At 31.2% G+C, this 13,022-nt stretch overlaps 1 protein-coding gene across 1 annotated transcript; it reads right to left on the bottom strand.

Annotated features, from left to right (window-relative positions):
• Positions 1-6,857: 6,857 nt before the first annotated feature.
• LOC119666559 lies at positions 6,858-12,725 on the bottom strand. Its single transcript, XM_038075840.1, has 3 exons — positions 12,551-12,725; positions 7,678-8,800; positions 6,858-7,602 (listed from the first exon to the last, which is right to left on the bottom strand). The coding sequence occupies exons 1-3, from the start codon at positions 12,723-12,725 to the stop codon at positions 6,858-6,860; spliced, it is 2,043 nt and encodes a 680-aa protein (XP_037931768.1).
• Positions 12,726-13,022: the final 297 nt, after the last annotated feature.

Raw genomic sequence — 13,022 nt, 5'->3', positions numbered from 1 at the left:
ATATTAAATATTTCAATTAAAAATTTTTTAATATAATATTCTGATATTTTCTAATGTTCTACCTTATATTATGCGTACCAATAATATTAACCTTGTCAATCCTTATTGAATAATAGACGTTATATATTCTGAACCAAGAGTAACTTGTAGGAAATTGTTTATATACATAATAAAATTAGTTAATATCAATAGAAATGGTAGATGTCAATGGTAGTCTTAAAAGGGAAATCCCAATTTTATGTATATTTAATTTTTAATATTTCACTTGAAAGTTTATTGATATTATTAAATAAATACATAATGTTTATGTACAATTAATTGGGATTTTTAAGTTAAATGAACATTATATCTATATTTTCTTTTATTTCATTTAATATATACAAACATAAGAACTTTATTATATCACTTATTTTAAGAGTGGTTGAAGACGTCAAAGGAGGCGTTTCAGCTTTTACCTTTGTTATCTGACAAAACAGTCCTTAATATAAATGTAGTATTTATTATTTTTGCAAAGAACATTTGTTAACACCCTTTTTAGTGAAGTACTTCAAATACAAATTTCATAATTGTGAGTGCAATATATATGAGTTTTTAATTATTCAATTTAATATTAAAATTGGCAAGGTCAAACAGGTGCAGTTTCATCCCATGGGAAGTTCAATTTTTTTTTATTTTTTAATACAAAAATTTATACAGGTTGATTCAGTTAAATTACAACTTTTCAATATAGTTTTTTATATTTAAAATAGAATTTCATTTAACCGAATTTGGATATGACCGCGTTTATATTTACCTACAGATTACACCGGCAAAATTTTTTTTAATTTTTGAAATACTTATTAACTATTACCTTTTTCTCCTAAATATATTCGAAACATTTCTATGTATGAGTAAAAAAATTGTAGACAAAACTACCTAACCTATGCAACACGAACTACTGACGCTGAATGAATTATAACCTGTAGATACTTTTTTTCATTTACGAAAATGTACTTTCTTCATCATCATTCTGCTACTTTTATCAATTCTTTGGTATGAAGATATTTTTTCCATTTACCAAAAATTTCTTTCTTGAACACATCCAAAAATTAATGGGTTCTTGTTTGAGTCACTTTGCTATGGAAATAAAGTATGAAACAACGTCTCTCAGTCTTTAATGACGGTTCGGAATCTAGTTGAAATATTCTATGTCTCTTCCTAATCGAAATATTTAATTGCCCACTAGAACTACTATTGTCCGCCGAGTTAACCCAAATCCACAGAAATAGTGTTAGTTGACTTATTAAGACTAACTTTAAGAATAATTTTTCGTTTATATGAACACTATAATTAGGTATACGAATCAATTGCAGAGTTGTTCACATTGGAGAAAACTATATATGGAAATAAGTCGTGGTCGTGCAATCGCAAAAGTTCTTTTGCTTTATCGAGTATAGTTTATTCTTTTTGGAGCTTGTAACCTACTTTAGATTGTTTTTGAGTATTCGTTGTAGGGTTGTTTTCTATATCAGCTGAGTTATCATTTGTCTTCTATTGTGTCGCAGATTTCGTTCGATGTAAGTTTTAAGTTTTGGAATTAATGTTTGTATGAGACGTGGCGCAATGCCTTCAAAAATTTACACCTGTGATTTTTCACTCCATTATAAACAACAAAATCAGCTATCATTAGAAGGAAAATGAATTCATTGTAGTCAGTTCGAATGCTGTATTATTTTGAATTTAATTGTTGTAGAATTGGGTTACCCTGTATATCATCATATGTATATAATTGCGTTTTCCTTTCACCATTATTTGGTAATTTGTTGCTTTCTACTTAAATTTGACCCAACATCCTAATATCCCAATATGAATCATAGTAAATATCAAGTAGACTAAGAAGATGATATTATTATGCTATGTAATATAATATATAGTTGTTATGTGATTAATGAACTGGGTGCACTAGAAATTATTTAAGTGGTACTTAATCATTAAGGACCACTAAAAAGAAAAACGAAAATACTGATACTGATTTGATACTGATTTCCTTAAATCAGTTTGAAAACCATAAACGCATGAACTGCATTAACAATTCAATGCAGATCTGCAGTTAATAAAGATTAACTTGTTTTGTATAAATAAGCTATAAGATATGGCAAATGGTAATTAAGAAATTCTTTGTTGCTTAAATAGTTTTCTCACCCCAGGTTTCAATCTTCATTTAAAAGTTAATATAATCAATATTTTTTATATATAATAGTAGAAACCACATCATCGCAAGTCAAATAGGTAACATTAAGCACACAGCAATTAAGCGATTTATAAAAAGTCTAGAATTGTTTCAGTTGGGCATTTAGGCGTACAATAGATCTTTTAGGTCGCGGTGCATTGATAGTCTATTATTTAATATTAAATCACAGCAATATATATTCAAAACTATTTTTTACCACCGCTTCAAAATAATTAAGATTGAAAAATTTTTCCGTTAGCAGCATAGTTAATACGTTCCATCAAAAAGTGAACGCATTCAGGAGTTAATGAAAACTTTAAAAGAATCACTGTTATTTTTGGTACTATCCAAAGTTATATTCTACAAGAAAACAAAACTAAGAAATTGTTACAAATTAGAACAGACACATTTATCAATCAATTGCTTTAATTATAATATAAAAAAGTAATAGCTTATTATTATTTAAAAAGACCTATTGTGCCCCAAAGTATTACCTTACATACTATATTTTATTAAATCTTGAAGAAAAATTTGTTAAAAATGTTAACATTAACAGGGTTCACAAAAGTTTAAAGCAATTTTAGCTGGTGGTTATCAAGTGTCGATGAAAATAGTTTTTCCCATTGCAATAGCAATTTGAATTCATGGTCTAACAATCCCAGTTTCTGCACTATTATATTATCTTCGATTTTCAACCTATCCTTCTTGTTCAATTGTTTAACGTTGCTGGCATGAAGTATGGTAGTTCGATCGTAATTTTTTAGAGATATTTTGATTTGTGATGAATTTTAAATTAAATTCTTTTCTAAATTTAAATAAAATTTAAATTATATATTTTATATTTATATATATTTCTAGTTATAAATTGTTTATATATTGTCCGTTGCGTACTGCATTTTTATTTAATATAAATTAACATTTCCCAATACTAAAATATCTTATTAATGCAATAAAAAGTTATATCAACACAAATTGCGTCTATATATGTACATATCTGTTAATGCAATATTTGCAATCAGTAGGTAATATTGTAATAGTTGACGTAAGTCATTTCTTACCTTTTGAAATAGTCAGCAGACACGCTTATCTAACGATTTTTTTTTGTAATATATCTTTCAGTAAACTAGTAGAATATGTTTGGAAACTCCCTTTTTTATTTGTTAACTTAACTCATTGAGAGTTTAATGAAAAATCAAAATTACATAAAGTTTTGTGAAAAAAATTGTATTAAATTAATTATAATTTAATTAATATGTATTGTTCATACAAAAACTCTATAATGAAGTTCTATGAACAAAAATTTCTTCTATTCATAATAATGATTAATCATTTAAATTTTTAATTAATAACAAATAATGCTAACATTGATTTTTTCAATTAGTTTGTTATTTGAAGAAATTATAAAGCATAGTCTAATGGCTTATATAAACCTTCTAATAAAAGATAATATTAGAATTTTTATTTAGATTATTGTTTGAAATTTAAAATTTTTAATGGTATAAAAATGTATTGCGGTATATATTATTTAAATGAGTAGAAAAATTATTTTATTTTAAAAAAATATATTTAAAGAAAAAAAACTAAAAGATATAATTACAAAAGAATTGTAGTCTTTAAAATTACAATTTTATTTTGTTCAAACATTTTGAGGATAATTTTACTAAACTTCCATATCTCTTTTAAACATTTTTCATGTAAAACTCTATTTCATTTTTGTATCTGTAGACTACTTGAAGTGATTACAATGATTAGAATAAAATTTCTTTCAAAATTTTAATGTCAACAATCATCGGAATAACGGAGAAACCACCTGATAGGTATGCACTAGAGTTTTACTTACTCTCCTAACTCGTTCAGGTTAATTTGTTAGTTTTTGTTATATAGATACAAATATACACATCTATTATTATATAGATTACCTACAGTGCATATAGTTTAAATTATAAACCGAAAACACACTTTTGGTCAGGAAGTATTATCCGTAAGCCATTGCTTCTGAAGATTTTAGGAGTCTTTAAACTACTTTAATAAAGGTCATTGTATTTTAGGTAATCGTGCTAGGAGAATAAATTTCCCTTTTAATCATGCCTGTCGCAGTTGTGGAAAGGACGATGAAAGTGCCTTCCATCTGCTTTGTTTCTGTCCAGCACATACACAGCGCCGCCTTATCACTTTAGGGTCTTTCTTTTTTTGACGATCTTGGCGAATTGCAAGATCTCCCCCTAAATAAGCTTTGTGCTAAAGGTTCTAAGTGATTCTAATCTTTGAGGTTTAAATTATAAGGTAAAACAATGGGATTATAGACGTAAGTGGGTCCCTTGGGATCCACGGTAAAATCTACTTAGCTACGTAAACTACTTTCAACTTGCTCTTCATTTATAATTAGTCTTTATTACAGTTTGTAAACATTATGTTTTAATTTCCTATGAAGTTGTAGAAAATAATAAAGTCAATATGTGCTTTTTGCTTTTGATATTTTTAATCTATGTATTATTAATGACATTATTAATAACGTTGTATGCCGTCTAACAGTGTTAAAGAACTTAGCGACAGCAATGATGGACTATTTTAGATATCACTTTTTTAGGTTCAAACGAAGTAACTAGTTATGCTCGAACATTGAATAAACACATATTTGTTTGTTTAACTATAATATTAAATTATAAAAATTGTGGTTAAAAAAATTTACATATAAAAAAGTTACTACATTGAGTTATTGTTATAAAGTATATATATCTTTTGCCTTACAGTGTATATACACCATAAAAAACTCAACCGTATTAATTAACAAAGAAAATATATATTTAAATTATACTTATACTATACTTTCTTCCTCTCCGCTAAGACTTATTTTTACATAATTCGCGTTACTTTGAGAAATTCGCAATAAAAGTGATAAATTTATTTCAAGAACGCAAGTTACTGCGTTTCGACATGCGAATTATACTTTATTCTTGCGGTTGTTTCTTGGTCGGTAACAACTTCAATAAGAACAAGGAACATTCGCTACCTTTGTTTAAATTTTCTTTCATAAAGTAAAGTAGATTATGATTCAATGACTAAAAATTGACGTACTTTCTTTTTATTGTATTTTATATATATATATATATATACACATATATATATTTTGCAAACAGCTGATAAGATATTAAACAAGATTATAGAAAATTTATTGCTGGAATTGATTAGAAATCATTTGAATTGCATTTATCAGCTACTTTTTTAACGGATATTCGTCTACGTTTAGACTTTGTGGCATAAATCTTTAGATCTCGAGCATTGCAATACAGAATGTTAGGATAGGTTAGTGAAGACGAAATTCTGATACATTAAAAATGATGAATTTGCCGGTAGTTATTTTCACACTTTTTATTTTGTGTACTCTGATAATGAATATTTTTTGAAAAAATATGCAACTCTCAAATAATTAACAATTAATCAATTAACTGAAAAATAGTTAATTTATATGTAATAATATATGTTAAGCTAAACCTTTAAATAAAATGTTTTTTACTTTCCTATTAATAATAAGTGTTTTATTTTCACCAAAAAACGCTCATTTCATAACGGTACACCTGGTATATCATCATCATCAGCGTTACAGCTCGGGGTGAGCTTTAGCTGCATCAACCAGCATTCTCCATTCTGCTTTGCATGATGTTTTAGATCTCCAGCTTTGTATACCCATTTTCCTGATGTCTACAGTCACGTTGTCGAGCCATCTTATACGTGGTCTACCTCTGCTGCGGTCATTATACGGCGTGAAATGGAGTATTCGCTTTTGTGGTCTATCGTCCGGCATTCTCATGACGTGTCCTAACCATCTCAAGCGTTGCGACTTTGCGAACTTCACCACATCTTCACCATCACAAAGTTGTAGTAGTTCAGCATTCGTACGCCGACGAAATTCTTCTTGATTCAGGCGGATGGGACCATAAATCTTTCTCAGCACCTTTCTTTCAAATGTTCTAATTTGGTTTTCATCTGCTGTCGTTAGAGTCCACGTTTCGGCCCCATAGCATAATACCGGGCGGACGATTGCCTTGTAAGCGTGTAGTTTGGCACTTCTGGTCACGATTTTAGATTTGAAGATTTTCGCGTGTCCGTAATAACTTCTGTTTGCTGCTACAATTCTGTCTTGTATACTAACACTGATTTCATTGTTTTTATTAATAAGGACACCCAAGTATTTGGCGCTTTCAACTTCTTCAAACGTAAACTCACTAACTTGAAAGGGCTCTAAAATTCGGCTGTGCATGTTTCTTCCAACCCTCATATATTTTGTTTTGTTCTCATTAATGTTTAGCCCAACGATCTTAGCTCTGAGTTGTAAGTCGCTGAACTTTTCTTTCATATAGTGAAGTGATCTGCTTAAGATGGCTATGTCATCTGCGTAGGCAATGGTCAGTGATGTTTTGTTGAATATGTTCCCTGTTGCCACCAGTGACTTAATAGCATCGTGAAGGACTAGGTTGAAAATGGTAGTTGAAAGCGAGTCACCTTGCTTCACTCCACTTTTAATTTCAAAGGCATCTGTTAGACTGTCTTGCACTATCACTTTTCCAGTCGTATTGCACAGTGTAATCATTATTAGTTTTATGAGCTTCTGATTGATCCCGAGTGATTGTAGAGCTTCCTGTATCATTTTTCAATCGATGCTGTCAAATGCTTGTTTGAAGTCGATGAAAAGGATATGCACTACTGCATTGAACTCATAACTCATTTCCAAGTTCTGTTTAAGCAGGAATATTTGATCGGTCGTTGAACGATTCGGTCTGAAGCCCCCTTGGTATTCACCTAAGATTTCCTCCGCTGCATTCTTTAGTCGCTTGTTTAAAATGCATGTAAAAATTTTGTAACATGAGCTTAACAACGTTATGCCTCGGTAGTTATTACAATCTAGTTTGTCACCTTTTTTGTGCAGTGGTACTACTACGCCAGTGAGCCACGCTTCCGGCAGCCTTTCTTCAGCCCAGACACGCTTGATTAATGTAAACAGCTCTATTTTTGCGCTTTCTCCGCAATGTTTAATGAGCTCTGCTGATATACTATCTTCACCGGGTGATTTTCCGTTTTTCATTTGCTTTATGGCTTCTGTAAATTCCTCAAGACTGGGTTCAGGTTCTTGTTCTGTACTTGTAGCTAAGTCTGTTAAGGATAGGTTATTACTTTCCGAACCAATGTTGAAAAGTTCTTGAAAATGTTCCTGCCATCTTTTGATAATGCCCTCTTTTTCTACTAGTAGTTCCCCATCTTTGTCTTTACACATGTTGATTCGCGCTTGAAAACCCTTCGTTTGATGCTTGATGTTGTGGAAGAAACCTTTAGCATTTCGATCTGCAAAATCTCTATTGATGTCTAGGATTTCTCTATTGACGGCTTCTTTTTTTTTTCTTTTGCATATTATATTTGCTATTTTTCGTTTGTTTTTGTAGTTGCTTTGATTAGTAATGCTGTTGTCATTTAACATTTGCTCCCTGGCTACATTCTTAGCTTCCACTGCGACTGCACAGTCGTTATCAAACCAATTGTTGCGTCTACGATTTCTTTTCACACCAACGGTTTCTTCTGCTGCTTTTGTGATTGAATTTGCAAAAACTTTCCAATGCTCGTTTATATTGGTATAGTTCGTGATATGTCTAAGTGATTCGTTTACTCTCTGCTCATATTGTTGGACCGTTTCGCTATCATGTAACTTGTCAACGTCCCATTTTTTCCTTCTAGATCCGTAATTTCTACGCACGCCCTTTAGACTTTGTCTTACTGTGGCTTTTACCAGAAAATGGTCGCTATCGACATTCGCACTTCTACAGCTACGAACATCAAGGATAAACGATTTCTTAATATGGTCTATAAGAACATGATCTATTTGGTTGGCTGTTGTTGAGCCTGGTAGCTGCCATGTCCCCTTATGTATGTTTTTGTGTGGAAAATGCGTGCTGCTAATGTACATACCGGAGCCAGTTGCGAGCTGACACAACCGTTTACCATTGTCTGATGACACGGTGTGTAGTGAGTGTAAGCCAGCTACATTAGAAATGTATTGTTCTCTTCCAATTTTTGCATTGAAGTCTCCAAGTAATATTTTTGTATTATGTGATGGAATTTTGCTCAATGCCTCGTCTAAGTCTGTATAAAAGGTCTCTTTAGCGATATCATCTGCGTCTTCTGTTGGAGCATAGGCATTTATCAGCGTAAATTTGCTAAACATTCCTTTAAGGGAGATTACACATATTCTGTCATTTATTGGTCTGAAGCCCAAAAACGATTTTTCCACTCGTTTGTTAAGCAGAAATCCAGTCCCAGACCTACCAGACCTTTCAGCGATACCACTAAAACGGAATTTTGTACCGTTGCATTCAATTTCACCACATCCTTGCCACCGTACTTCTTGGACCGCTAGCACGTCAACGTTGTATTTTTCCATTTGCTTAATTGTTTCTTGTAGTGCTCCTGCTCTCAGCAGCGTACGTACGTTCCATGTTCCCAGAATTATATCACGCTTCCGTTTTTTTTGACTTGTTTTATGTTTTTTGTTTGGTTGATGATGAGTCACAATATTTTTGACGAGGCGGGTTGTGAACCCAGCACCTGGTATATAGTACACATATATTCATATAATTATGTTTATTTGGTAGAGAGGTTTCGAAAAGTAGTAAACTACAACAACAAAACTTTGAGATTTTCAAATATTAATAAAAAGTTTTTGTTTCAAGATATTAAGAACGTCGTGTTTTAAAGAAATTTGCTAGGTATAAATAGATAAACATTGTTCCTTTAAAGTCATTTCCCCTCAAAAAAGGAAGAAATTTTTCAAATATTTTTTTTTAATTTTTGAAAATTTCATCACTTTAACAAAGAAGGATAGAAATTCGGAAAAGAATGTATATAGTAAAAATGTTGATCTATTTATTTCTCATAAGTCTGCTGAAGACACTAAATTTGTATCTCTTAAATTGGAATATTTTTTTATTAACTCTTTAAATCCACAAATTTTGATCATTAACTCGTTATTGTTAGAGAGAAGCTTCCGCTTTAGAATCTTTCTCTTAAAAGAGACTGAGGAACTTTCATTATCGAGTAGATTTTTCGTTGATGTTAACTTTGTATGCCTATGCGCTTATTTTCATTTCTTATATATGGTTAAATAAGGTATTGAGGTGTATTGTTAAAGCGCCTAGGTATATAAGTAACTCAGACGTCATTACTAAGTTCGCAAATTCTTATGCCTGCAGACTTAGGTGTTCTATACAAACAGATCGAAGATTCAAACGAATTCTACCCAACGACCTTGTTGGTAATTAGCTTATAAGAAGTATACTTTAAATTCAAATTAATATTTAATAAACAAAAATTGCTTAAATGTTTGTAAACTAGTTCCAGTATTATATTAACAATAAAAAAAAAATATACATATATATATATTTATACATATATATTAAATTGAAAAAATGAATTTTATGTAATTTCATCGTAGTTATCTGGAAGAAACTCACGTTTAAAGATAATTGAAGTTGTTCTTTGTGTTATTAGGTTCAATAGAAAGTGATATATTTAGTTATAATTATGGTGCAACATAAAATACTTTAGTTCAAAATTTTAAATTGATGAATATATAGCCCATATATATTTCTAAAGATACTTCAGTATCTTTCGTATACTTATAAAATATGAATACCTGTTAACGCAAATTATATTCGCATAATTATTTCGATTTATTACGTTACTAAATGTTTTTAGAATTCATTTAAATTATATGTGAGTATAATAGCGCTATTAAAAATTACAGCACATCTGCTGACTAATCCCATTATTTAATAGACATATATATATATTATGTATATATAATGCATTTTTTTTTTTTTTGAATTAAAACAAATTACTGCACGCTGCAGTGCAATATAATTGCAGCTATTTTTCTTTTCCATTAACAACAATTAAATTTGTTTAATTGAATTTCATTTGTTTATTATTTTTTTTTTTCTGTGCTAATAAAAAAATATCTGACTTGTATTTTAGTTTAATATAATTGTTTGAAAATTACGGCAACGACAAAAAACAATGACGTAGTTTGGGGTCTCTTTCGTAAAAATCACTACTGCTCAAAACAATGTCAGTTTTCAACTATTTTTTCTTTTTAGATACATTTTTTGCTAAGTCAACAAATAAGCAAGCCAATCTAACAACTAACAACTAGAAAATAAAAATACTAGAGAAAATGTAGTGGTTTTTATACAATGCCAAAGTGCATAAAAAGTATAAAATTGGTGCTAAATGAAAATATAAGCTGTTTTGTTGACATAACTTTATACGCTACATTGACAATGAAAAAGTAGTTCATAAAATAGATATAACTTAATTTTATTATAAAATATTATATTATATTATATTATATTAACACTTACACTTTTATTAGTTCTGGAAAGTTGATAATTATAATTTTCAAGAGTTACCATTTACTATAAAATGTATATACCTACATACCGAAAAGTTTCCGGAAATTTTAAATAAAACGCAAAATTCTTAATCTTCATCAATATTTATTTTATCTCCTTCAAAATATGCTCCATTAGAAGCGATACACAAATGCCAACGTTTCTTCCAATCATCAAAACATTTTTTATAGGCGCTTTCCGGTATGGCTTTGAGTTCCCTCTGCGAATTCTGTTTTACGTCTTCTATGGATTCAAAACGCGTTCCTCTGAGTGGTAATTTGAGGTTGGGAAACAGGAAAAAGTCACACGGTGCAAGATCAGGTGAATACGGTGGCTGTTCGATGGTATTTATTGAATGTTTGGCCTTAAAATCGTTGATAATGTTGAACAAATTGAGGTGAATCGGAACAAGCCGGGCGTTGACACGTCGCATACACAAATTGTCCACCAAAATCAAACGAGCCATCTCACGACCGATGCCTAGCTCTCGTGCTATCTCTCTAACACTCACATGAGGATTTTTGAACACGATTTCCTTTGCCTTTTCAATGTTTTCGTCGGTGGTAGAGGTCGAAGGTCGTCCAGAACGCGGCATGTCTTCGACGGTCGTACGACAGTCCTGAAAGGCTTTGTACCACTCATAAACTTGAGTTTTCGATAAAACTGATTCCCCATAAGCCTTTTGTAGCATTCGCAACGATTCTGCACACGAAATTTCGTTCGAAAAACAAAATTTGATGCAAACTCTTTGTTCAATATTTTTTTCCATTGTTTTTTTCGCAACGCACTACTGAGGTGAACTGGTTTCAACAGCTGCCGTAAACGAACTGTCTGACAGATCGCGCTCATTTTTGGCATAGTAATTAAGGACAGTGCTGCCAAACTACATAAACTTAAAATATCGAAAAATATACAGCGCGCGAATTTTAAATGAGAATTTCCGAAAACTTTTCGGTCACAATGTATTATTTAATAATGCATTTATAGAAAATGCAATTTTAGATATTGCATGTCTATTTCAAAAGTAACAAATCTTTTTATTCCTTTTTATTTTTCTAAAACCAAATAAATGTCGTTAGTCGTTGTTACCATTTTTCAGTTGTCACAATGCCTTTTGAGTGGTTTACGTGTTTAAAGATATTTAGTTATTTATGCGATGTGACCTTGTCAACATAGACTTTGAATGTCAATAGTTTTGACTGTGACAATTCTGTGTAATACCTTGTGCAGGACAATATTTTAACTATATTTTATTTAATACATACAGAATAATACATTTACAATGTATTTATTTTACAGTTCAATAAGTACTTCTCCTGCAATGTCAGAAAATCAATGTGACCTAGTTTTACTAACTTACTAACAAAGTTACAATGCAGCGATCCTGCTATTATCAAATGACAATCAAATGATGTCTTTGTAATTAAAAGACCGAATAGTCTTTAGAGCATTTATTATTTAATCCTTTTATTCCTAGGTGGAACAGAGGGCCGTAACAAATAGTTTCCATTGAACTCTATCTAATGCAAGACGTTTTGTTTCACTCCAGCTCTTTCCAGCATTTCTTAATTCGGCTTCAGTTTGTCGTTTCCAAGTGTTGCGCGGACGCCCTGGTCTTCTACTGCCTTGAGGGTTGAAATCTAAGACATTTCTTGCGATATCATCAGCGGGTTTTCTTAACGTGTGGCCAAGCCATTTGTATTTGCGCATCATTATTTCATCAGTTATAAGAGGCTGATTCGTTCTAAATTCGAGCTCATTGTTGGTTATGGTTGCTGGCCAGAATACATGAAGGATGCGTCGTAGACAACGATTGACAAAGGCTTGTAGCTGTTGTGCGTCTCTTGCCGTTAGGTTCCAACTCTCACTACCATATAGTAAAGTTGATTTTACGTTTGCATTGTACAGGTGTATCTTAGTGCGTTGTGTGATGTTGGATGAACGCCAGATTTTGTTAAGGGTTCCAAACGCTTGCTTCGCTTTCGATAGCCTGTACTGTATGTCTTGCCGACTGCCGCCGTTGTTCGAAATGTAGCTTCCCAGATAGCAGAAACTTTGTACATCTTCGATGTAGGAGCCATCTAGTTGAAACTTCGTTAAGCAGTTTGAATTGAGACGCATAGACTTGGTTTTGTTGATATTGATTGACAGACCAGCTGCCAGTGCACGCTTTGCGATGTTGTTTAACGATATTTGCATCAGAGCATTTGCTATGCTTTAATATTATGTGTTGTTTTAATATTTCCAAGTAGGAAATCATACCATTACTTCTTAAAGGTTTTCACTAGTTTCATGTAAGATAGCATTACATATCATAATTGAACATTTTTAAAATGTGTTTTAGATGTAACTGAGCAACTATTACGTTAGTTATGACA

This window comes from Teleopsis dalmanni, chromosome 1 (genome assembly GCF_002237135.1).
Source record: "Teleopsis dalmanni isolate 2A chromosome 1, ASM223713v2, whole genome shotgun sequence".
In the NCBI taxonomy this organism is placed as follows: domain Eukaryota; kingdom Metazoa; phylum Arthropoda; class Insecta; order Diptera; family Diopsidae; genus Teleopsis; species Teleopsis dalmanni.
The sequence above is the reverse complement of the archived record's forward strand: the minus strand, read 5'-3'. Positions and strand labels throughout refer to the sequence as shown.